Source organism: Dermacentor albipictus, chromosome 7, assembly GCF_038994185.2.
Source record: "Dermacentor albipictus isolate Rhodes 1998 colony chromosome 7, USDA_Dalb.pri_finalv2, whole genome shotgun sequence".
Classification (NCBI taxonomy): Eukaryota; Metazoa; Arthropoda; class Arachnida; order Ixodida; family Ixodidae; genus Dermacentor; species Dermacentor albipictus.
In genome coordinates this window covers 140,215,828-140,238,770 of record NC_091827.1, presented here as the reverse complement: position 1 = coordinate 140,238,770, position 22,943 = coordinate 140,215,828, and the positions used below count along the sequence as shown (strand labels likewise).

The following is a 22,943-nucleotide window of genomic DNA, read 5'->3' as shown; positions in this document are numbered from 1 at the left end:
ACATTTTATTGTTTTTAGATTGCTAAAGCTTTATGAAAGCAGTTCTTGTGGTAAGCAAGAAAAAAATTGTACAAGTGGTCTCCGACTAGTTTCAAAATTTGCAACGCGTTTCATCTAATCCACTTAGCCTCTTGACGGCTTAGACAAAATGTATGGAAATGAGAATTCATGCACCGATTGCAGGGAGTCTAAACTGCTTTGAAGTGACTTCTTTCATTGCTAAGTGGCTACCAACGAGTTCACTCAAAAAGGTGGCAATTAATAATATGTATTTACGTTGCTCTTTCTGTCGGCTTCCAGCCTGCTTGGCATCATTACTAAGGCTGCCTACTCCCTAGTGGACGTAGTTGGGACACGGTGGTGGCAGGACGCAGTGGCAGGAATCGCCAAAGGCTTCGAACTCCCTAGTGAACGTAGTCAGGACACGGTGTTGGGAGGACGCAGTGGCAGGAATCGCCAAAGGCTTCGAACTCCCTAGTGAACGTAGTCAGGACACGGTGTTGGGAGGACGCAGTGGCAGAAGCCGCCAAAGGCTTCGAACTCCCTAGTGGACGTAGTCAGGACACGGTGGTAGCAGGACGAAGTGGCAGGAGCTGCCTAAGGCTTCGAACTCACTAATGGACGTAGTCAGGATATGGTGGTGGTAGGACACAGGGGCGGGAGCCGCCAGAGTGTACCTGCAGCAAATTTGCACAAATGTTCTTAGTCCTACCATATCACAATTTACAAGAAAAATTCTGCTGTCTGCGTAACATAGAAACCAATACAAACAAAGGTAAACAGTTAGATCCTGCAACACAACCAGAACGTCGACAAAGAAGAAATTGTACTTATGTTTATGGAAAATCCAAGCAACGACAAAAAAGAATGTGCATCCGATCTGTGCATGGAAGTTCGGTGGAAGCCTGCGCTCATACCATCAAATGATCTGCTAGTCAACTGCAAGCCTTCTAAAATGTCATTATATATTTTTACATGCATTATGTTAGATGCATTAAAAGAAGTTCAACATCTCTAAACATAAGTAAATCACGAAGCTAATTCGCTTAACGAATTCCAGTGGTCGTTAATGCAGCAAAGTGCAAGCTCTGAATGAAGCTGGCCAAACTTGGTAGTGAAAAATAACAAAGTGGTTCTCTGCATCTTGCTTTCGAAGCTTTAGCTGTAGCATTAGAATACAGAAGAAATTTCGCATTCCTGATAATTCACCCTGCTAATTTTTATTCCAAAATGTATAATACTTCAGCAAGATCAATAATGTTGTATTTTAATCGTAAATAGTGATAGAACAAGAAATTTTAGTGGAACCACGCTTTGACACGAAAACGTATCTCCTCTTTGTCGAAACATTGGCTCCAGCGACGCTCCTTGTTCTACTGCTCTTCAGCAATTCAAGTCTCTGTCTCCCTGTGTACCTCTGTACTTTCAATGTTGTATCAATGAAATTTAATAACGGATAATTAGTAATTGTACCTTATGAAGAACTTGGGCTTGTTGGTAGATAACGAGAGAGCAACTGCGCAACATTGAGATAAGGACAAAGGAGGCATATGTGTGTCGTCTCCTCCAGCCATGTCTCGCCTTTGGGCAATTACTCTATCTCGATGTAAAAGTATTACCCTTAGCACAATATTGCTAAAATGAATAAAGGTGAGGAAAGTGGACACGAAAATTGCAACAAATGGCATCATATGCTAATGAGATATGCGAAAGTGCCTGCTACCATCTGTCTCAACCATAACGTGCTGGAAAGGATGGCGACTTCTTTGGCTGTTGCCCATTTCTTGAATACCTAAAATAAAGTGTATTTCAAAATTACAAAAACGCACAGAACAGCAGCAGTAGCAGAGGAGATAACGCATTGTTTAGTAAAAGAAGGTAAACTGCCCTCTCATACACGGCAGACGAAATTTCCTTTATTAAATTTGCAGAAAATACACCAAAACCGTCTTGAGAGGCTACCATGAATCTCGCGCCAGCTGTATGCACCATCGACGCCAGTAGCGTCACGCTCCGTTCCTGCGCTCATGCTAGGCGGAGTTCAGCCTAGCAGCGAGACTGTCAGCCGAGAGCCCTGAAAAGCGTTGCGGCTCACGTAAAGGACGTCGGAGTTGCTAAAATAACTGTCAAAAAGTGTCGATAACATTCCCATAGCTCCAGACAGGAAATCAGGCTCTTGAAGTCATCGGGTAGGCACAAAAAGAAAAAAAATACAGGAGCCGAGAATTTCGCAAGCGAATTTCTTTTATATTCAAGTGAAATTTAAGCATTAAGGCCTTCCAGATAAAAATATGTCAGATAGCTCAATATACGCACCAACTTCTTAGATTGTGATTTGAAAATTTTTGTTCGACGAAATTTTGTCTGAAGCAAGAAAACAACTTTTGAAGTCAGGAACCTATATTTCCAGTAGGTATATGTGCCGCAGCTCTCCTCGCTGTCTGCACATCATCACCTGTGCGTCGTCGCCTGCTCTACTCCTCATCGTCTGCCGTCCAGGAGACAGCGGCCACTATGCGGGGTGATGATTTTTCACTTTTATGGAATCTTTAAAAACAAACTGTTGCAGATACCATATTCTTTGAGCTAAATTCATCAGAGAGGTGGACATTGCATGCACCAAAAATTGAAAGACATATTCAACGAATGAGCAAAGTTTCACTAATAAACTTCCTAATTATTGTTGAAGCTTGGGCAAGTTGGTGTGACAGTCTTTCTTTAACAGCGCAAAGGACAATAACGAGACGAGTGCACATACACAGCGCTATGTTTGTGCACTCGCCTCGTCCTTGCCCTTTGGGCTGTTAAAAAAGAATTTCCTAATCAATTATCTTACGGCACATATTGAAATTTACAAATTGTAGCCGATGAGACTGCCAGGCGTATCCACTTGGAATGAATTTCCAGAATGCCACTAGTTTCGACATATGCACTGTCAAATTGGCCTAAAAATTCGCTTATGGTCCACTTCCTTTTTTAACAAAACGCTCTTTATGCAGTCAAGCACTGAAAGCAACTGTATTTCATGTCATACCTTGGGAAATTAAATCTATAAGTCGGTGTCATTCCAGAAATTTGTATATATTATTACAATATTATCGCAAGATGCTCTAGAAACGAGCCGCCACCAGAACGTCGAAGGGCGTCTGTGCCCTTGGCGCGAGCAAGTGTCGGCCCTGCTCTCTGGCTCCAGTGCAAACAGTAGCCTCTTTCGTCTGTCTCTTTCCACATGTAACATTCTGGTGGAGGTTAGCGATCCTCGTCGTCGCCACGGAACTCCGAAGTGTTCCGTACACCGAGCTTGTCACCATGCCTCCCGGTGACGAGCCCGCCTCTGCAACGGCTTCGGCTTGTACGACTGCTCCACTCGTCACGGTTGCCCAACATCACGACCTTAATGTGTTCTCTGGCCTGGAGGGAGAGGATGTTGACGAATGGATCAAGCTCTATGAATATGCCAGTGCTAATACCAGGCGGGAGCCAACCATTATGCTCGCTAATGTCATCTTTGATCTCGGCAGCACCCCACGCGTGTAGCACCAAAGACATGAAGACGAGATAACCAGTTGGGACAGTTTCAAAGAAAAGTTACTGGAACTGTCCGGCGACCCCATTGCGTGCAAGGTTGCCGCGAGAAACGCACTTGCGTCTCGTGTTAAGACACCTATCAGAGCCATACGTTTCATATATCCTCGACGTCTTGGCTCTATGCAGCAAAGCTGACGATGCTATGTCTGAAGCAGATAAGTGGCGAATGTGCTGAAAGGCATCAACAACGACGCTTTCAATTGATTGAAGATCTGGTACTCCCAGATCTTTGAAGCCATTGCTAAACCTTTAATCCAAGCATTGCAAAGTAGTAAAAAACGGAATTGCCATGCCATTCCTTAGGTCGTCCCTCACCAGATCCTGCATACACAAAATGAGCGCCACTTTTAATGCGCAGGTCCGGCGCCTATTAGAAGCAGGTTATCCTAGTGCAGCAGGGGCCACTGTGGCTGAGCGCCTAAAGAAGTCGGTTTCGTGAGGGACGGGCGTGATTACAAAAAGCAGTAATAACAAAAAAAAAGAGTAGTGGCTATTCCGTATATTCATTCAGTGTAGCACACGCTTAAAAAAGTTGCAAGTAGATATGATGTTAATGTTGCTTTCACTGCTCCCAATAAGCTAGGTAAGACATGCACTGCCGTAAAGAGAAAAAAAGGAGCGGGTAAAAGGCAAAAAACGAACAGATATTTGTCCTGTGAAGCACAATAAGAACACCAGTTTTACTGACTATCGTATGGGTGTGGTTTATAAAATTGCCCTTAGCTGTGGCCAGTTCTACGTAGGGCAAACGGGACGGTGTGTTAATCAGAGACTAATGGAACATAAAATGTCGTTAACCGGTGGATCGCCATCTAATCTTTCGCTACATTGCCGAGATTTTAACTGCCCGCCAGAGTTAGATGAATGCGCCATATTGTACAGGCATAAGAATAAAGATACGCGTCTCATGGTAGAGGCATGGCATATCTATAATGGTGAAAGTGCGTGCAGGAGTCAGCTTTTGATTACATTACGTAATGAAGAGATTAAGTGCCTTAACAGTTATCTTTCACGCAGACCGGCACGTGTATCCGACTGACAGTGGTGTTACCATTCCTGAGCATGCGCAGATGAGCTTTCTGTCTCCTTTGTTTTTTCGCCTCAGCGCTCCCTTCAGTTGATAGTCGGCATTCGTGTTGTCGACTTCTCTACTCTTGTGTCCTGTCTGCAAGCCTCACTTCTTTTTTTGCATAATGAATCCTTACCAACTAGCTCAGCTTTCTGCCGTTCTAAGCTTCATTTCTAGTACTCTGAGCCCTTTCCATTTTCCCCTCCCTATCTGCACAATCCTGCTTCGCGAGCTTCCTTAATTGCGATATGTATGTTCCGCGCAAGAACCATGTCGTGGTTTAATCGTAATCGTGTCGTCCCATTAGAAGTTCAAATGATGTGCGGCTTCCTTCAACCATCAACTGGGCATGCCAGGAGGGTTGTAGCTATCCTTTCCGCTGAATCATGACGCCAAGTTAGGTTCTAACAGGAGTGTCTAAGGGTCCGTTGCGCGGCCCTTGGAGACGGTCGCCATTGGAACCGCCCCTATGCCAGTTGGAATAAGTTAGCCACGCAACACGCGGACTTCCTATAGAGCATGAAGCTTCCGGAGCTTCAACAAAGTAAGAGGAAACGCCTTTGTAATAATATACCGTCAAATAACGTACTGGTTCTTGGAGACGCCAAAATAAGTGCTAACCATAGAAGAACCCTTGCTTTAGGTCATAAGCACTGTTTTAAGCCTAACATAAAACCTGTTGACGTTTTCAGCATGTCACGCTACATAACCAGGTTCGTCCCGGAAGAAGAACGCTCACGCTGTATTTCGGATTGCATTGCTTGCATTAAACAATCAAATTCTCATTTTAAGACGCCTGACCCTGGCCGACCATTAGCTGATTACATTGCGGAGCATAAACTTAGGTCAGTAATATCTGACAAAAAAGGTTATTTCGTAATTATGACAGCTGAAATGCTTTCAGCAAAAAGCGGTTTTAGCCATATAAAAGAACTTGCAGCCAGTAAAACTCAACCCTTCGGTAGTTAAGCAACGTTCGGTTGACCTCTTGTCAAGACATAATCTTGATGGGGTTGTCTGTAATGTCAAGTAAGCTAAATCCCTCACCTTAGAACTGTTTTTCTTGGCCAAGACCCATAAACAAGAAATTCCTTTTCCTGCTATAGTGTCAGAGATAGGGACGTGGCAAGTCTGTGTCGCTAGTTACGCACAGAACTGCTTAGCTTCACTAGTTTTTTCAGACCCCTTTTGCTTACGTAATTCTCAGGCACTAGTTCAGTATTTGAGAGAGGAAAGTCCTGGTGATTGTACAGCTTTTAGTATGGATATCGAAGACCTGTATTATTCTTTGACGCATGACGGTTTGCTAAATTCCGTAAATGAGTGCATTAAAGAACATGGTTAAAAGGGTAAACAAAAACCCGGGGCACTTCGCCGACCAAATAAAGATTTAAAAGAAAAGAAGACGTTTCGGCTCCCACACGGGAGCCTTGTTCACTGGTAAAATAAACAATGGTGCTCGAGCAGCTCGCTTCTAGACTATTTAAGCGAGCTGCTCGAGCACCTTTGTTTATTTTACCAGTGAACAAGGCTCCCGTGTGGGAGCCGAAACGTCTTCTTTTCTTTTAAATCTTTATTTGGTCGGCGAAGTGCCCCGGGTTTTTGTTTACCCTTTTAACCATGTTTCATCCCGACCAGACGGGCTTCCGTCAAACTCTGAACCGCATTAAAGAACAAGTGAAACAGCCGGCTTCATTGACAGATGCAGTGTTTCCACGGGAGATTTTCTATAAATGTTTTTCAATGTACTTGAAGTCGACGCTGATTGGGTGGAGAGATGGCGTTTTTCTGCAGAAATCAGGCATTTGTGTTGGCTCAAAGGTTGCCCCAATTCTTAGCAATATTTACATGAGGAAGGTTGACAACTGCTTAGAGAAAGCCTTAGGTGATAGCGTTATCAAGATATTTCGTTACGTTGATGATTACCTGACTTTCTGCAATAGGGAAGAATTCGATTCCGCTGCTACCTCAGTAAGTGAGCAATTTAAACTTTATGGGGGAGGATTAAAGTTTACCAAGGCATTACCTCAGCGAAGCGTGATTCAGTTTCTTGACATTTCCTTCATCTTCGAACAAAATCATGTTTGTTTGCAGTACTCCCGAAGGTCTTCGAAGACGTTGCTAAACATTCAGTCCGAGCATTCCAAAGTAGTAAAAAAGGAATTGCCATGTCGTGCCTTAAGTCTTCCCTCACGAGATCCTGCATGCACGAAATGAGCGCCAGTTTTAATGCGCAGGTCCGGTGCCTATTAGAAGCAGGTTGTCCTAGTGTAGCAGTGGCCACTGTGGCTGAGCGCCTAGAGAAGTTGATTTCGAGAGGGACGGATGTAATTACAAAAGGCATTATAGCAAAAAAAAAACAGTAGTGACTACTCCATATATTCATACAGTGTCGCACAGGCTTAAAAAGCTGCAAGTAGATATGATGTTAATGCTGCTTTCACTGCTCCCAATGAGCTAAGTAAGATATGCGCTGCCGTACAGAGAAAAAAGGAGCGGGTAAAAGGCAAAAAAACGAACAGATATTTGTCCTGTGAAGCACAATAAGAACAAAAGTTTTACTGACTGTCGTATGGGTGTGGTTTATAGAATTCCCCGTAGCTGTGGCCAATTCTACGTAGGGCAAATGGGACGGTGTATCAATTGGAGGCTAATGGAACATAAAAGGTCGTTAACCGGCGGATTACCTTCTTGTCTTTCGCTACATTGCCGAGAGTGTAACTGCACGTCAGAGTTAGATGAATGCGCGATATTGTACAGGCATAAGAATGAAGATACGCGGCTCATGGTAGAGGCATGGCATGTCTATAATAGTGGAAGTGCATGCGTGAGTCAGCCTTCAGTCACTTTACATAAGGAAGAGATTAAGTGCCTTAACAGTTATCTCTCACGCAGACCGGCACGTGTATCCGACTGACAGTGGTATTACCATTCCTGAGCATGCGCAGATGAGCTTTCTGTCTCCTTTGTTTTTTCGCCTCAGTCCTCCCTTTAGTTGATAGTTGGCGTTCGTGTTGTCGACTTCTCTACTCTTGTGTCCTGTCTGCACGCCTCACTTCTTTTTTGCCTAATGAACCCTTACCAACTAGCTCAGCTTTCTGCCGTTTTAAGTCTCGACTATAGACGCCATCATAAAAGAATGCCATCGCCTTGAGCAAGCTAAGAACCGCCGTATCTCGCACTACCTAACGCAGCTACGCAACACTGCTGCTACGTCGACATGTGAGGGTCGACCGCGTCAGACTACCACCAGTGACAACATAACGCGTAGTGTTCGACACGAACTCGAGGCTGCCTGTTCGCCAGCGTTCTCAGCGATGCCTCCCGATCCACCAGCAACCACGATTACGATGATTCAGGCCGTAGTCAGACAATAATTTGAGACCATGGGTCTGAACTCCGTGTGTTCATCTTCTCAACCCAGCGTTCACCAGTTCTCTAAGGGCCCTCCTCGCCCCCGGCAGTCTTTTTCTGCCACATCTCACCGCAAGCCGTCCGAATGGCGTACCCTCGATGACCGACCGATTTGCTTCCACTGATGTCGCATCGGCCACGGCGCCCGTCACTGCTGCAACCAATGGCCACCACCTCCTCTAACATATGCCGCCACTTATTGCCACACCTTTGGACCTTTTGTGCCCTATACTACCCGCCATGAACGTACTGCCGCTGATGCTCCTGCTCCGAATATTCGCTACAGCCGCTCGCCCTCACCTCGACGCCATCAGTCTCGTTCGCCCCAACCCCGCCGCTTCTCTTGCCGCATATCGCCTCCCCGACCCAGCCGGAAAACTAGTGTCGAAGTTTTGCGCTCTGCACTGCAGGCGCAACCGATGCTCGCCCTCATGAAACCGCCGCTCCAGCGGCAATATAACGTCGCTGGCGCTACAGCGCCCCTGGGGAAAAGAGGCGGCACGGAAAACGAGCAGCAACGAGGCACCGCCTCCGAGATTGCCCGTACAAAATGAGCATGCATGTAATCTCGGAGGCAAAGTACGCTCGCCGGCGCTTACAACGCCGCCAGAGCAAAGCGGCGATCTGTCACACCACAAACCACGTGGTGTGTGTTTTTTTCCGACCTGCTGGTCGTGGCATGGTCGTCCTCTCTTTCTTTCCAGTCTCGTCGGTTCCGCTTATGCACACAAAGGCAGCATCATCACTGTTATGAGCCTTGTACTTGTTGATATGCACAAATTCTATTTCACTCATTTCTAACACTATGGATGCCATATTTTTTGCTCCATGAATTGCACTTCAAACTTTTGACTCTGTATGCCATGTCTTATGTTGGTCTAGTGAATATTAAGTTTAGTGAGCTTTCTGTTAAGTGAACTATTTTCTTCGGTCCCTTGAAGTTCACTCAAATGCGAGTTCACTGTACATAGCCTTCATTGATTACGAGAAAGCGTTTTGATTCAGATGAAACCTCAGTAGTTAGGGAGGCATTACGGAATCAGAGTGTAGACGAGCCGTATGTAAAAATACTGAAAGATGTCTATAGCGGCTCCACAGCCACCGTAGTCCTCCATAAAGAAAGGAACAAAATCACAATAAGGAAAGGCGTCAGGCAGGGAGATACGATCTCTGCTATGCTATTCACCGCTTGTATACAGGAGGTATTCAGAGACCTGGATTGGGAAGAACTGGGGATAAGAGTTAATGGAGAATACCTTAATAACTTGCGATTCCCTGATGACCGATTGCAATGCATGCTCACTGATCTAGAGAGGCAGAAGGGTGGGTCTAAAAATTAATCTGCCGAAAACTAATGTTTAACAGTCTCGGTAGAGAACAGCAGTTTACGATAGGTAGCGAGGCACTGGAAGTGGTAAGGGAATACAGCTACTTAGGGCAGGTAGTCACGGCGGATCCGGATCATGAGATTGGAATTACCAGAAGAATACGAATGGGCTGGGGTGCGTTTGGCAGACATTCTCAGATCATGAACAGCAGGTTGCCATTATCCCTCAAGAGAAAAGTGTATAATAACTGTGTCTTACCAGTACTCACCTACGGTGCAGAAACCTGGATGCTTACGAAAAGGGTTCTACTTAAGTTGAGGACGACGCAACGAGCTATGGAAAGAAGAATGGTGGGTGTAACGTTACGAGATAAAAGAACAGATTGGGTGAGGGAACAAACGTGAGTGAATGACATTTTAGTTAAAAACAAGAAAAAGAAATGGGCAAGGGCAGGACATGTAATGAGAAGGGAAGATAAGCGATGGTCTTTAAGGGTTACGGACTGGATACCAAAAGAAGGGAAGCGTAGCAGGCGGTGGGAGAAAGTTAGGTGGGCGGATTAGATAAAGCAGTTTGCAGGGATGACATGGCCACAATTAGTACGTGACCGGGGTGATTGTAGAAGTGTGGGAGAGACCTTTGCCCTGCAGTGGGCGTAACCGGGCTGATGATGACGATGATTCTCTGGTGCGTTAATCGCGCCATACAAAGCACAGTCGTCCGCCTAAAGGCCTATATGTGAAGTGACGTTTTGAGGTAAGTCATTAATGTATAGTAGAAATAGTAAAGGACCAAGAACCGACCCTAGGGGTGCACCTGATGACACGTCGACAGAAGAAGAATTAGTTGAATTATAGCATACGAATTGTGACCGATGAGAAAGGAGACTGGCAATCCAACTAACCAAGTGAGAATTTTTCGAGATGTCGTGGTACGCGTTAAGCAGCGATCAAAAAAGCGCGTTAAGAAAAATCCCCGACGATTACGGTACTCCCTAATGCGAAATCGCTCTACATTTTTTTTTAAAGTTCACGATATAATGGATGACTCGGACAATCTGCCTTGTGCGGCTCGTTGTAAAGGGAGTGCGGCTGCGCCGCTAATCTGTCGATCGAGAGAGCCAGCGTGTGGCTGACGCGTCGGCGCGATTCACTGCAGCCGCCGCAGGCAGACCTTCGAGAATGCGCGCGCTACTCTGGCATCATATTGTTACAAGCACAGAGAAAAGGGATTTATACAGGCGTGCGAGAGCCGGAACGGCAGGCTACGAACAACAGGAATGGCCGCTTCACAGTCTTCGTTTTTCTCTTCTCTTCTCTTCTAGATTCCCGCGTCCCTTTTACGCGCTTAGACGTAGCATACGTCCCCTCGCAAACAAAGCCCACTGGGCGAGTCAACTATAGCATGTCGTGGCGTGCATGATTTCAACAGTGCGACATGCCCGACTTGTGTCCTAGCAGAACGTCTACCAGTGTTCGTGAGGCGTGCGAGAGTATTGTTCACTTCGCTGACTTTGTCGATGACAATATACGGTCCATCGTAGTTTGCCAGGAGCTTTTGGCACAAACCGCGCTTCCTTGTGGTAGTCCAAAGCCAAACCAGATCACCAGGGTGATATGTAATAGACCGACGTCGTGCGTCGTAGTAGGCTTTGGAGTTTTCTTGTGATGATAAAGTCCGCAGACGCGCAAGTCTCCGAGCCTCTTCAGCGAGGCATAGCGCATCGGCGACCGTACGATTGACGTGGTGGTAAAAAGGGAGGACAGTGTCGAGCGTACACCGGGTGGCCGAGCATATAGAAGGAAGAAGGGGCTGTAGCCGGTTGTCTCGTGCTTGGCGGTGCTATAGGCGTAAATAATAAACGGTAGAGCTTCATTCCAATTGTTGTGATCGGACGCAACATACATGGAAAGCATATTGGTGATTGTTCGATTAGTGCACTCAGTGAGGCCATTGGTTTGTGGATGATACGGCGTCGAGTGCCTGACGTGCGAATTACGCAAACGCACAAGCTCTTTCACAATATCCGCTGTGAATTGACGTCCCCGGTCACTTATGATAACACCAGGCGGTCCATGTCGCAGCACAATAGCGTAAAGTAAGAAGAACGACACTTCGGTGGCGGTGGCTGATGGTATAGATGCTGTCTCGCAATAGCGCGAGAAATAATCGGCGCAGACAATTATCCAGTGGTTCCCCTTAGATGACTTTGGAAAAGGGCCTAACAGATCAATTCCAACTTGCCGAAAGGGTGAGCTGGGAGGCGGCACAGGTGGAAGGAGACCAGATGGGGCAGTGGTTGGGCGTTTCCGACGTTGACACTGTATGCAGCTGGTGACATACAACTAAATCGAATGTCGCATCCGGGGCCAGTAAAAGCGTTCTTGAATGCAATAAAGGGTGCGCACAGTGCCTAAGTGACCGGAGGTAGGGTCATCGTGCATAGCCTGAAGGATTGCTGGCCTGAGATGCTCCGGCACCACTAAAAGGAAGCGCGCACCCGTGCTTGAGTAGTTCCTTTTGTACAGGAGCCCGTCCCGTAGACAGTAGGCGCTTGTTGCACTTGAATGGGCACAAGTGAACAGTGGCTCCAAGTTGGTGTCGGTCCGTTGTTCTGCTTTGAACACATCGATATCAGGACAAGCGGATGTCACAAAAGCGACGAGATGATCGAAATTGTCTGCGTCGCAGTCCGTAGCGGCAAGCGGCATACGAGAAAGGCAGTCTGCGTCAGCATGTTTTGGGCCACTCTTGTAGGAAACAGTGAAGTTATATTCCTGCAACCTCAAAGCCCAGCGCGCAAGGCGACCGCAACGGTCGCGAAGGTTCACGAGCCAGCACAGGGAATCGTGGTCTATGACGACTAGGAATGGGCGTCCGTACAAGCACGAGCGAAATCGCTGAACTGCAAAGATTACAGGGAGGCATTCTTGCTCTGTCACCGTGTAATTTCGTTTAGGTTTGCTTAATGAGTGGCTTGCGCAAGCAATCACGTGCTGACGGTCGTGATAACGTTGGACCAAGGCGACACCCAGAACGACGCCACTAGTATATGTGTGTATTCCTGTCAGCGCAGTAGGATTGAAGTGGCGAAGAATAGGCCGGGATGTCAGCAGGAACTTCAACTGACGAAATGCAGACTCGCACTCGGGTGTGCACTCAAACCGTGCGTCCGTGTGTACCAGATTTCTCAGAGGATAAGCGATGTCTGCAAAACCAGGAACAAATCGGCGAAAGTAAGAGCAAAGATTCAGAAAACTACGAAGTTGCTTCACTGACTGCGGGGCACTGAATGCCTCAACAGCTGCCGTCTTGAGAGGATCAGGGCGGATACCGTCTTTGTCAACATGATGACCCAGCAGAAGGGTTTGACGATCACAAAAGTTACATTTCTTGGAATTCAGAACCAGGCCTGCGTTTTTGATGCAGTGAAGGACAGTATCGAGGCGCATATTGTGCTCATTGAATGTGCGCCCGAATATAACGACGTCGTCAACACAGCACCTACAGATGTTCCATTTAAGCAACGCAGAATGGTGTCCATGAACCTTTCAAAGGTTGCTGGAGCGTTGCACAACCCAAATGGCATCACATTGAATTCGAATAATCCATCCAGAGTTATGAAGGCTGTTTTCCCCTTTGTCTGCCGGGTGCATCGGGATTTGCCAATACCCTGAGCGCAGGTCCACTGAAGAAAAATAAGAGGCCGAATGAAGGCAATCAATTGCATCATCAATCCGGGGCAGCGGGTAGACATCCTTCTTAGTCACGGCGTGTAATCTTCGATAGTCGACGCAAAATCTCCTGTTACCGTCTTTCTTTCTGACGGGTATGACCGGAGCTGCCCAAGGACTCGAGGATTCCTGTATTATCCCATTTTTCATCATGTCACTCAGTTGTTCACGTATTATCTTGCGCTCCTTAGGCGACACGCGATAAGGCTTTTGCTTGATCGAGCGCGCAGACCCCGTATCGATAGCTTGGCGCGTTCGTGACTCGGGAATCGAAAACGCCTTGTCCGGCTGCGCAAATTCAAACTCTGACAGATGCTTAGAAAGCGTATCCACCAAAGTATGGCGCTCCCTTGTGTTGAGCGACTTGTTTATCATAGACAGAAGCTTTTTGTCTCAGACGTGGCGAAGGTCAGCAGCTTCACACGGTGGGTCTGTTAGTACGGCTACGGACGAAGACTTGTATTCTTTAAAGTAGGCGAGTTTCAAGCTGTCTGGAAGCGGGACGGGTTCTGCCGAGCAGTTGGCCGTCTACAAGCCAGCACGCCCGTTGCGCATGTATACCAGACAATGAGGGACAAAAATGTTTTTCACACAATTTAAATGGCTCTACGAAGGCATCGAAACTGACTGGAACTTCACTGCGACATACAACCAGCACGCGTACAGAGGTGGACGCAGGCACAACAGTATCTGCAGACAAACAAGTTCACCTTGACTGCAAGTCTCCTCTAAGAGCCCGGATGAAACACGGCCATCGACGCAAACTTCCCCCGTGCGACAATCAACGGTTGCACCACACTGTCGCAAAAAGTCGATGCCCAAAATCACTTCGTGCGTCGATCGGGGAATAACTACAAACTCCGTGGCGAAAACTCCACCAGCCCAGGATACTTCAGCAGTGCACACACAAACAGGGCGCAATGACTCGTCGCTCACTCCACAAAACGATGCAGCCTGGTCCCACGGAAATAAAACTTTGCGCCCTAACCGACATTTAAAACCGAGACTTATTACGGATACAGTTGCCCCGGTATCCACTAAAGCCATTGTAGGAACACCATCAACATGTACATGCACTTTGTTCTTAATCATAACAACTGCAGGGGGCATTTCTGTCGATAGCACGTGTAGAGCGACCTCACCCCCATCGGCCGCGCTAGCTAGTTTTCCGGTTGTGAAGGTGAGGACGAGCGGTGCAGTGGAGATGGAGATTGACGTAAACGCGGTGCACGAGAAGTTGGTGGTGGCGTCAAACTCCTGTCAAATGCCGGCGAGCGGCTCCGAAAGCTTGTCTGCCAGTAATCGTTGCCGGGAGGGACACCAGCTGACCAAGAGGTGGTGTACGGCTGTTGAGTTGCCCTCGTAGGCGGTTTGGTCCTTGTTGAAAACCCCGATCGACCATGCCACGTTGTTGGGAGACGATTGCAAAACCTCGCTATGTGGCCCGCGACACCGCATTGGAAACACACCGGAAAATGCCGCAAACTTCGATGTTCTTCCACGTAGTCACGCATGTTGCTGTCGACTGCGTAGCCAGCAGGTGGGTCCCATTCATCATGGCTAGGCACGGGCCGCCAGGAGGCGTGCATGCGGCGAGGGCGTTGGTCGTAGTCATGATCTTGATAGCTTATGGTCCCTCTCGTTTGTGGGGTAGACCTATACTCGATAGTCACTGAGTGAACCGTGGATTGCCATGCGGTCGAAACAGCCGTGTTTCTCATCTCGTGTGGTAAGTACGCACCAGTAATGCCGGGTGTGCAATGGTACATCTCTTCCTGATGGAGCAACTCTTCGCGAACAATCTGCCGTATTGTTGATAAAGGTCAACACACGAGCTCGGGTTTACCCTTGCCACCGTTGTGACATTAGCCATGCGACCAAACTTTGGTATTATCCGTCGCATCCTTAGCGTCTCAAAGGTCCTGCAGTGGCGAATGACGTCAGACACGGAATCCCAGCTTTCCTTGCCGATCAAAAAAATTTCGATGTCTTCGGCTATTCCTTTCAACAATTGTCCAACTTTGTGATCTTCAGGCATTTGAGAGTTGACTATCTCACACAGTTTCAGCACTTCTTCAATGTAAGTTGCACAGGTCTCGCCGGGAATCTGAGCTCTTTGGGAAAGCCTCTGTTCAGCGCGTTACTTTTTTGCGCTAGAGTCTCCGAAACACGCTCTGAACACCTCGACGAAAAGCTCCCATGAAATGAGCGTGTCTTCGTGATTCTCATAACTGACGAGCGCTGTGTCGGTAAGGGAAAACACAACATTGGACAACTGTGCGCTCGAGTTTCAACCATGAGAACGGCTCACCCTTCGGTAGTTCGTTAGCCACTCGTCGACATCTTCTCCGGATTTTCCTCCGAAAGTGAGTGGCACCCGGTAGTATTGCCACGGAACACCAGGTGCTGGCCTTGAAGGCGCGTCAGATCCTTCGGGAATCTGCCAGGCGTATTCAGGCATGTCAGGTGAGGGTGGCGAAAGTCCGGCAAGTCGACGGCTTCGGCGAAGTTGTAGCAGCGTAGGCCCCGTGGTTACGAGGTGTACCCCGCACCGTCCACCAATTTGTTACAAGCACGGAGAAAAGGGGCTTATTTAGGTGTGCGAGAGCAGGAACGGCAGCCTACGAACAACAGGATTGGCCACTGCACAGCCTTCGTTTTTCTGTTCTCTTCTCTTCTAGATCCACGCGTCCCTTCTTTTACGCACTTGGACGTAACAATATTGTAGCCATCGCCGCCACACTAGGCTTTTCTTCTGACACCTTCGCAATACCCTCCGCTTTTCGCTGCATGGTTCCGGTCCACCTCCGCTTTCCTCCTCGCATCTTTTATGCCCTGCTCGTGCTCCGCGTTCGCTCTTTCATCCTTAGCGGCGCTCGTTTGCTCAGTTATGCCAACGACGACACTCGCCGCAGCAATGGGTGCCTAATAGCTTCACTGCAAAGGGTAGAGCCATATACATTTACCCAGGCACTCTCAAAGCTTATAACCTGCTCTATTCTTTCATGAAATAAATATATTACGTAAGATCACGAATACTGTGGTATAGGAGCTTGTTTAGTCTTTTTTTCTACGGTCAAAGGGGCAGCAGTGGCCTTAGTGACGCATCTGTCAACCTGAACGAGAAAATAGGCTATTGCGATAGCTACAACGACAAGGCGCACACTTCTGATGAAGAACCGTCAGAGTGGGTTTACTCAGACGTTTTCATGTTTCCAGCACCTGTGCATGGCTTCTGGAATAGGTCACGTGTTACTGATCGCCTGTCCTGTTCGCTGTCTTTTCTGCGTCTTTATTGTGTTCATTTTATTTATTCGATTCCCTTTGGTCGCACCTTTAGGAAGGCCATCAATCGATGTCATCGAGTTTGCACTTTACATTTTTACAAATAATTAAAGGCCAGCGGGATCAAATAAGCTAAAATCTTCGAAGAATGGCCCATTTCCCTCCTATACACAGAACAATTTATCTGCTTCAGCTGTTAAAAAGTAGATATATATTAAGTGTAAAACAAACATTCTTTATTTTCTTACGAACACAACAGTGCAAAAAGATATTACTTGCTCGTTCCAGGGAACAGACGTGATTGATATCTACAGAAAGTACTTGAAGCACTTCCTTACAGGCATAGAACCAATGATACCGGGAACAGCTGATAAAACCAACTACTTCAAGAACATTCTGACGACCAAATACGTAAGTTTCTTTTAATCACATTTTGAGCCGTCAGATTGAGTAAAGGAGATAGCAGATTGTGCTTTAATGTTACTAACTACCATGAGGTGAACGGACACATATAATATAACAACGCAAAATCAAATTTTGGGATTAAAGTGCTATCGCGGCTGGCGTATTAAAGAGATTTTTTCGCTTTGGGTTTCTCTGTCGGTATTTTTGAATGTTTATCAGAACGAAACAAAATAGATCATTAGGAAACTTTTTCCATTGATATTGATTACGCATGAGCGCGCAATAATACTGACGGTGGCAAAAAACGAAAAAAAGTCGAAACACAGGGGTAGCAGCGAAGAAAACATAATCTTGTCCTTATAATTCACTTGAAATCAAAAACAATAAGCCAAAAGCAGATGGGTTGAGTGCGCAACATGAGATGGCTGGGTGCCACACATTCTAAGACAAGGAGTGATCCTCGTTCCATTGAGGGAGAAATGGTGAGGTCCCCTATGTTTGTTATCAAATGGAGCAAACTTTCTCCCTCATGCATGGGAGCAACGGTTTCTCCCTCTCCAAAACCAACATGGCCAACCCCAGGCAATCGAAGCGATGGACGTAACTGGGCCTACGAGCTGTGCTAGTTCTCAGCTGGAAAACAACGTACGCGTCGTAAACTCTCGGCAAGTTTCTGTGGAGCATACACGGAATCAGGTACAACTACCGCACGATTTACTTGCAAAGAATTCCGCTTAATTGGCACGCTTATTACCCACCGTTGACGGCCGGCTGATCATGTTAATAGCGTGGGCGTAGTGTCGCCCTAACCACTGCCGAAGTGTGAAAAGGAACGGCATCGCTAGAACATCGCGACCTTGAACTTACTTAAACATAGGGATTTATATACATCAATCTGTCCAGCACACACACACATACATACGCTTATTGGGATGGATCGATAGATGGATATTATGAGCGTCCCCTTTGGAACAGGGCTGTGGATTGCGCCACCAAGGGTTTGCTATTATACTGCCTAATGTCTTACCTAGGTTAAAAAAAAGAGATAAGGAAAGCACGATGAACTCCAACAACCGAAATTCCTGACACCCTATTGTGAACTTTGCTTTTGCACATCTTTTCGTGTCGTTTCACTACTTTTCTTCCACCAATCTTCCAATCGCCTCTTACTAACATCTATTGCCGACATGCTTACTTCCCCCTGCTCTCACTGCAGCTAAGGCCTTCAAGGAGGCCAGTGGTCCTTAAATCGACGACTGCGCACATGTCTTCACATTCTAATAAAACAACCTCCATAGTTTCCCTATCTTTACCGCAGCAAGTACATGATTCTTCTTCTTTCTTATATCTCGCTCTTTAGGTACACGTTCTAAAGCATCCGCATTTCGCATCGTAAGGTAATGAGTTTCCTTTTTGAGTTATCATAAACTGTTTCGTTCCTAATTTAGTTTTTTTTTCTTTACGTAGTTACTCATGGCAGGTTTCCTTTCCATTGCTGCCACCTATGAGATTATGTCAGCCTCTCTGACTTTCCGCTCGACGTTCTTTGTTGCTGTGTTGCTCACCCTACAGGCCGCATAATTGCTGGTAAGCTTCCTAGTTATGTTCCTCCACTGAGAATAAATATTTTTCCTGTGCAGATACATCAGCACTATCAGAGCCCATTTACTTTCTTCCATATTCCTCAGTCGCTCTTTACAGTCAATTTTACTGCGAGCTTCCCTCACTTCAAAACCAGTCCCACCCATATCACCCTGCAGAGCTTCATTTGTATTCTTCCCGTGAGCGCCCAATGCGAGGCGGCCCACTGATTTTTGGTTCCCACCAAGTCGTCCCTGTACCGCTGATTTAAAGCCAAAAACCGTGTTCGCAAAAGCAAGTCCTCGGACCATCACACCTTTCCACATACCCCGGAGACCTCGTACCTACTCTGTCCCCATAACACTCTGTGCTTCATTATGACAGCATTTCTGTTCCACTTTACTGTTATTGTTTTTTCATTTGTTTCCATATATTTAATTCCTTCGTTGACCCATATACGAAGGTATTTATGTTGTTTTACACGAGGTATTTCCTGCTCCTGTACCGCCACTTTCTCTTCACTGTTTTCATTGAATACCATAACACCTGATTTTCTAACACTAAATTTCAAACCTTAATTCTCGCCTTCCTGTCCACAGTTATGCGGCAGGCGTTGCAGATCACTCTACTTGTTAGCTGGCAAACAATGTCGTCCACATTTCATTTCATTTCATTTCATTTATTCAACCTTAAGGGCCCGAAGGCATTACATAAGGGGGGGCGTGCATCAAAGTCGAACAGCTTCATAAGAAAGTTACATAATAAAGTGCACATTAGTTGTAATAGGTACATAAAAGGAAAATTTCAAAAAAGAAGAAGACGGAACATATACACAATAACAAGGCGATAAATAAATAGATGTGGCATTCATGTGGTTATGTTGGCATTATCAAAATCGTTTAGTTTTTCGCGAAATGTTTTGCGGTCACTGCACGAAACAATGTCATTCGGGAGTGCGTTCCAAAGTGTTATAGCATGGGGGAAGAATGAGCTGCTCATCGCCGTCGTCCGGCACTTTATCGCCGCCAAGGGGCGAGTATGAGATAAGCGGGATGATGTCCTGAACGGGCGCTTTAAGAGGGCGTGTCCTGAATGGGTGAAGTAAAAGAAAGTGTGAAGAAGGCAAAGACGAGAAGTTACGCGCCGTGAAGCAAGCAATGGGAGAGACAAAGTTTGTTTTATGGTGGTTACGCTGATATGTCTTGAATATTGTGACGTAATGAAGCGAGCAGCGCGGTTTTGTATGGCTTCTAAGTCATCGGCGAGATAAGCTTGTGAGGGATGCCGGATAGATGATGCGTACTCAAGTTTGGGTCGCACATACGTTAAATATGCTAGTTTTTTTTTTATTTCAGACGATGCAGATTTTAAGTTACGTCGTAAATACCCTAGTGTGCGTGAAGCTTCGCAGCGAATTGTTTGGATATGTTTCACCTATGAAAGTGATGGCGTCATATAACTCCTAGATATTTGTAAGTACACGTGTGATCAATAGGAACAGAGTTAATGCGATAAGTGTGGTGTACGGTGGTGTGTTTGCGCGTGAAAGATATTACCCTGCATTTAGTGAGGTTAAGAGGCATGTGCCATTTTTCGCACCAAGAAGCGATAGTATCAAGGTCGTGTTGTTGGGCGATTGTGTCGTTAGGTGTATGAAGGCAATCGTAAGAACGCAATCGTCTGCGAAAAGCCGCAGCTTCATTGATATGTTAGTGGGAAGGTCATTTATGTAAATCAAAAACAATAGAGGAGATAAACCTGCGCCTTGGGGAACCCCGGATGTTACACTGGTAAGTGTTGACTGAAAATTGTTAGCATACGTAAACTGAACGCGTCCTGTTAAAAAATTTTCAATCCATTTGATAATCTCGGGGCGGATACCAAGAGGGGACAATTTTGCAAGGAGATGGTTGTGATACACGCGGTCAAAGGCCTTAGAAAAATCTAGAAAAATTGCATCTATTTGAAGGTGATCGTCCATGTGTAGTAGTAGGTCATGGGTAAATTCGGCAAGTTGAGTTTCGCAAGACAAACATTTACGAAAACCGTGTTGTAAAGGGTAAAAAAAATTGATTGATTCTAGGTAATCCATTAGGTTAGATGCTATAATGTGCTCAAGGAGCTTAGATGGGACCCTGGTTAGAGAGATCGGACGGTAATTAGTAGGGTTATCGCGCCTTCCTGCTTTGAAAATGGGAATTACCTTCGCTTTTTTCCAATCGTCGGGAACGTTTCCTGTGTTTAAAGATTGATTAAATATAAGTTACAAAAATTTTGTAGAAAGAGTTATAGTACTTTTAAGTAATTTGGTGTTTATGTCGTCGCAGCCAGCTGAGCATGATATTTTAAGAGAGCGAATTAGATTAGATATGCCATCCGGGCTTAGTTGCACTTCAGGCATTGTTTTTTCCGAGAAGCTAGGTAAAGGTTCCATAGTGCAGGGATTAGGGACGTGAAATCCCGACGTGAAGAACTCATTTAGGGCTGCTGCGGAATTAGTAGGGTTTATTATTTCATCATCTGAGTCAACGAGATTTATTTGTTTAGTTTGTTGTTTCGTGGAGATGACACGCCCGAATTTGTTTGGGTTTGAGCGAAGCATTGCAATCAGGTCAACAGAGAAGAATTTGTCCTTGGCCTCATTTATTGCTTTAATATATTCAGTCTAACAGAGGCGGCGTCGCTGCCATGCTTCTGGACTATATTTACTTTTAGCGGTTCTGTAGAGGCGTTTTTTCCGGTTAAGTAGTGATTTCAAGTGTTTGTTAAACCATGGCTTATTTGAGTCGGACTTAATAATTATTGTAGGGACATATTTGTTTTTTAAGCTTAGCAACGTGTTTTTATAGAGCTCCCAATTAGCATTCACAGAATGGGTTGCGTAGGACTTCTCGAAGTGTTCATAAAAGCAAGTGAGTTCATGATTGATTAGCTGAAAGTTTCCTCTAATATAGTCGGTGATTAATTTCTTCGTAGGTGATCTTCTTTTTAGTGGTATAGAAAGGGATACATGAAGAAGGTTGTGGTCGCTAATTCCGCAGTATTGTCACACTTGATATGTCATCAGGGCAGCTGGTGAGTAAAAGATAAATTGTGTTATCGCCTCTAGTGGGGCTGGTTATTGTTTGATGGAGGTTGAAGTCTAGCGCCAAGTCTAGGAATTGTTTGGATTCATTCAATGGCGATTGGTTAGTTACTGAAAGGAGGGCCCAATTGATGTGAGGGTAATTAAAATCACCGAAAAGGAAAATGGGCGCATCGGGGAATTTGTCTTTTATGTTTGTAAGGGAACTGCGAAGGTGATCACAAAAAAGCGGGTGACTGTCTGGTGGTCCATAGCAAATTCCGTATATCGATTTAACCGAGGAATTATGTACACATACCCATGTTAGTTCGAAATTGGGATCATGGAAGATGAGTGAGGACGATAGTTTGTTGTTCACTGCTATAAGGACGCCGCCTCCTCTCCTTTCCTTGCGGTCATGCCAGTATAGCATGATATTCTGATTTAAGGGGAAAACTTCACAATCTTTGATGTTGTCAGTCAGCGATGTCTCCGTGAGAAGAATTAGGTCTGCGTCGATGTCTGTGATAAACCCGTGTAGCTGCTCACGTTTCGGAATTACACTTCTGATGTTCGTGAACCCAATGTTTACATTTACTGACAAAGATGAACGGCTGCTTGAACGACCTTTGTTGTTTAGTCTGTGTCATTCGGTGTACGTATCAGCCTTGTCACGTGACTGACGTGCGGAAGGCACTAATGCAGGCGGTTTTGCGCATTCTAGGACAGCATCGGTTGCAGTGTCATTAAAATATGACTTATTGCCTACGTGAAGTTTGTCAACGGAAAGCTTAAACGCACATTTTTGAGGGCGTATGAACTGGATTAATTTGGAGCGCGCGTGGCGAGTAGAGGGAGTGAAATCTTCTCTGATAGCGTAGTCAGTTCCTTTCAGTTGGCGGCCGCAAGCAAGAATGTTTTCTTTAGTTTTGTAGTGATTTAGCTTTACAATAATTGGTCTCTTCTTTTCGTTACCATATTTGCCTAGGCGGTGCGCACGTTCAATGGCGTTTCCGTCCAATTGCAGTTTCAAAGTGTCTGCGCAAACTTTTAGGATCTTTTTTTCAGACTCTTGCCAAGTTTCTTTTTCTGTGTCACCGAAACTAAGAAACAGAAGATTGTTCCTGCGCATTCGATTGTTAGTGTCGTTGCTAGCCGCTTTCAGAACCGCGATGTCACGCTTAATTTGAATTGCCTCGTGGGCAGCTGGATCGGGATTGGTTTTCGGGTTGGCGATTTCCAGTGCGGCTAGCCGGTTGCTAATTTCTGTGAGCATTTTGTCCTGTGGTAACTGAGCGGTTTTCAGGTCATTAAGTTCGGTCCGCATAGTATCTTGGCATTCTTTGAGTTTGGTTATGACAGCTTGAATTTCTTTGGTAGGACCGGGGTTCAGCTCTACGCCACCGGAAAGAATCAATAGCAGGTGGTATAGCAAATTGAAGGCAAGAGCTTCCGTACACATGCGAATAGCAGGG

The 22,943-nt window shown here is 46.0% G+C and overlaps 1 protein-coding gene across 1 annotated transcript in view; it reads left to right on the top strand.

The window, feature by feature from the left end:
• LOC139047299 (uncharacterized) overlaps nucleotides 1-22,943 on the top strand; it is a 1,527,628-nt gene that overhangs the window by 684,644 nt on the left and 820,041 nt on the right. The window contains exon 16 of the mRNA XM_070521114.1: nucleotides 16,707-16,829. Coding sequence (XP_070377215.1) covers nucleotides 16,707-16,829 — 123 coding nt within the window. The remainder of the gene's footprint in view (nucleotides 1-16,706; nucleotides 16,830-22,943) is intronic.